The 2,810-nt window shown below is 51.9% G+C and overlaps 1 protein-coding gene across 1 annotated transcript in view; it reads left to right on the top strand.

Moving 5' to 3' along the window:
• The first annotated feature begins 212 nt into the window (after positions 1 to 212).
• The window catches only part of REC8 (REC8 meiotic recombination protein), an 11,316-nt gene continuing 8,718 nt past the window's right edge, over positions 213 to 2,810 (top strand). Inside the window, 3 exon segments of the mRNA XM_075061342.1 lie at positions 213 to 522; positions 662 to 730; positions 1,810 to 2,019. Of these exon segments, the coding sequence (XP_074917443.1) occupies positions 467 to 522; positions 662 to 730; positions 1,810 to 2,019 (335 nt within the window). The 5' untranslated portion in view covers positions 213 to 466.

Below are 2,810 nucleotides of genomic sequence, written 5' to 3'. Positions count from 1 at the left end.
CCCAACTGTTAATTATTTTTTATATAAAAAGTAATCGATTTGTGTCACCCAGTAGGTTTTAAAATCTTGACGTTTCAGGCAAAATATTTAGCTATCTTCATTAGCTGCTAACAAGTTGGTTTTATTTAATTACTCTGCCTCTGAATTTTGTTTTGTTTCAACAGTGGAACAAAAAACTCTGTTTTTCACCACCCAAAACCCGCCCAAAAAAGTTGATAGGGTTTATTAAGGCATCACACAATCTGCAATATTTTGGGGTCCCACTGACTCTATAAGATTCCTGGAATGCTGCAAAATCCAGGATATTTGGGAGTTCAGCTGAAGCTGTAGAGTTTTCAGGGTCCTATTGACGTTGTAGGATTTGTGAACGTCCCATTTCAGTAGTGGAGGAGCCTCATACAGGGTTGCGGGGTCTTTGAGGAGGCTGTTTTGGGGATCCCCTTAGCTCCCCCAGCCCAGCAACACCATGTTCTACTACCCCAATGTCCTGCAGCGCCATACAGGCCGCTTTGCCACCATCTGGTAATGCCCTAATGCCATGATGTGGTCAAGGGGGAATACAGGGGCGTGTATACTCTGGGGATCCAGGTGGGTGGATTGGGTGGATCTGGGGCAGGAGACCCCACCACTTTCGTTTTAACCCCCTTCTCCCTCATACCAGGCTGGCAGCCACGGGTGGCACCAAGCTGGTGAAGAGGGAATATTTGAAAGTTAATGTGCCGCAAACATGGTGGGTGTCATGGTGAGAGGGAGGGAGGGAGGAGACAAGGATGTGGTCGGGAGGAGATCGGATGGATGGAGCCGGGAATGAAGGGCAGGAGGGATGGACAAGGGTAGGATCTAGAGGATAGGTGAGAGAAAGAGGGATGGATGGAGAGAATGGAGGGAGGGAGAGATGGATGGGTTGGGGTGGACAGAGAGATTAAAAGGAGGGTGGATGGGGTAGATGAAGGGATGAAGAGGAGGGTGTATGGAGGAATGGAAGGAAGGATGAAGATGGTGGATGGATGAGGCAGATGGAGGGATGAAGAGGACGGTGGAGGAAAGGAAGGACAGATGAAGATGGATGGATGGGACAGATGAAGGGATGAAGAGGAGGGGGAAAGGAGGAATGGAAGGAGGGATGAAGATGGTGGATGGAGGGATGAACAGGAGGGTGGATGGAGGAATGGATGGAGGGATGAAGATGGTGGATGGATGAGGTAGATGAAGGGATGAAGAGGAGGGTGTATGGAGGAATGGAAGGAAGGATGAAGATGGTGGATAGATGGGATAGATAGAGGGATGAAGAGGACGGTGGAGGAAAGGAAGGAGGGATGAAGATGAATGGATGGGACAGATGAAGAGGAGGGGGAAAGGAGGAATGGAAGGAGGGATGAAGACAGTTAATGGAGGGATGAAGAGGAGGGTGGATGGAGGAATGGAAGGAGGGATGACGATGGTGGATGGATGGGGTAGATGAAGGGATGAAGAGGACAATGGAGAAATGGAAGGAGGGATGAAGATGGTGGATGGGACAGATGAAGGGATGAAGAGGAGGGTGATGGAGGAATGGAAGGAGGGATGAAGAGGGTGGATGGAGGGATGAAGAGGAGGATGATGGAGGGATGAAGAGGGTGGATGGAGGGATGAAGAGGAGGGTGGATGGAGGAATGGAAGGAAGGATGAAGATGGTGGATGGATAGAGGGATGAAGAGGACAGTGGAGGAAAGGAAGGAGGGATGAAGATGATTGAGGGATGAAGAGGAGGATGGATAGAAGCACTGACTCTCTCTCTCGTTTCCCCCCCATCCTCATGGGTCGGCGCAGCGAAGAAATCCTATCCTACATTCTGGTGCAGGTCCCGCCGCCCACACCCTCCGCCCCCCGGCCCCGCTTCTCCCTCTATCTCTCTGCCCAGCTGCAGTATGGGGTGGTGCGGGTCTACAGCCGACAGTGCCACTACCTCATCGGTGAGTGCCCCCCGCCAAAACCACCATCCTCGCTGGCCCCACCGCCTCCATTCCCCAGTTCAGCCCAGTGAAAGGGTTGGGAGGGCATGTTGGAATGGAGAGACAGCTGGAGTGACGTTGCCAAGGCAACAACTCTCAATTGAGGGGGACATGCCGCCCAGAGGAATCCCACTCCAATTTCAAGGCCCCCTGCTCCCACTTCTCACCCCCTTGGTGAGACACCTCTCACTAAGCGACAGATTTTGGGGAACAACCCCTCGGACCCACTCATTTCCACACACACCCCTCCAAAAATATTTAAATTTGCTGAAAAGTTCCAAAAATCAATTTCCCATCCAACTCTAGCCTCATCCTGAAATTGTTGTGAAACTGTTTTAGCTAAATAGGTGTGTGGACACTCTTAATTTGGATTAAGAGCCATCAATGGCGAGGTGAATGACGCAGATTCAGGCAGCCAGAGCTGCTCTCAGCAATGGCCCTAGTGGAGTTCAGGGTGCGATACTGAAGCGGTTTAGCTGAAGGAGGTGTAGATGCCTTTAATTCACTTCCAACTGAGCCCGGGTTGGGTTTAGGAACCAGTTTAAAACACCATGTAGACAAGCCCTGGGGGTGGTCTAGATTTGTGCCCCTGCTGTGTATCCCTTCCAACCCCTGATCTCACCCCACCATCTAGAGGAACTGCAGGCCCTCCAACCTCCCATCCCCTGCCTGCCTCCAGAAAAGATCCAGCCCCCTCAATCTAACCCCACCCCCTGCCTGCCCTGCAGAGGAGAAGGAGCCCCCCAATCTCACCCACACCCACTGCCTGCCTCCAGAAGAGATCCAGCCCCCTATCTTATCCCCACCCCCTGCCTGCCC

Source organism: Chelonoidis abingdonii, unplaced genomic scaffold (genome assembly GCF_003597395.2).
Source record: "Chelonoidis abingdonii isolate Lonesome George unplaced genomic scaffold, CheloAbing_2.0 scaffold0024, whole genome shotgun sequence".
Lineage (NCBI taxonomy): Eukaryota > Metazoa > Chordata > Testudines > Testudinidae > Chelonoidis > Chelonoidis abingdonii.
This window is presented reverse-complemented; position numbering and strand designations above follow the sequence as displayed.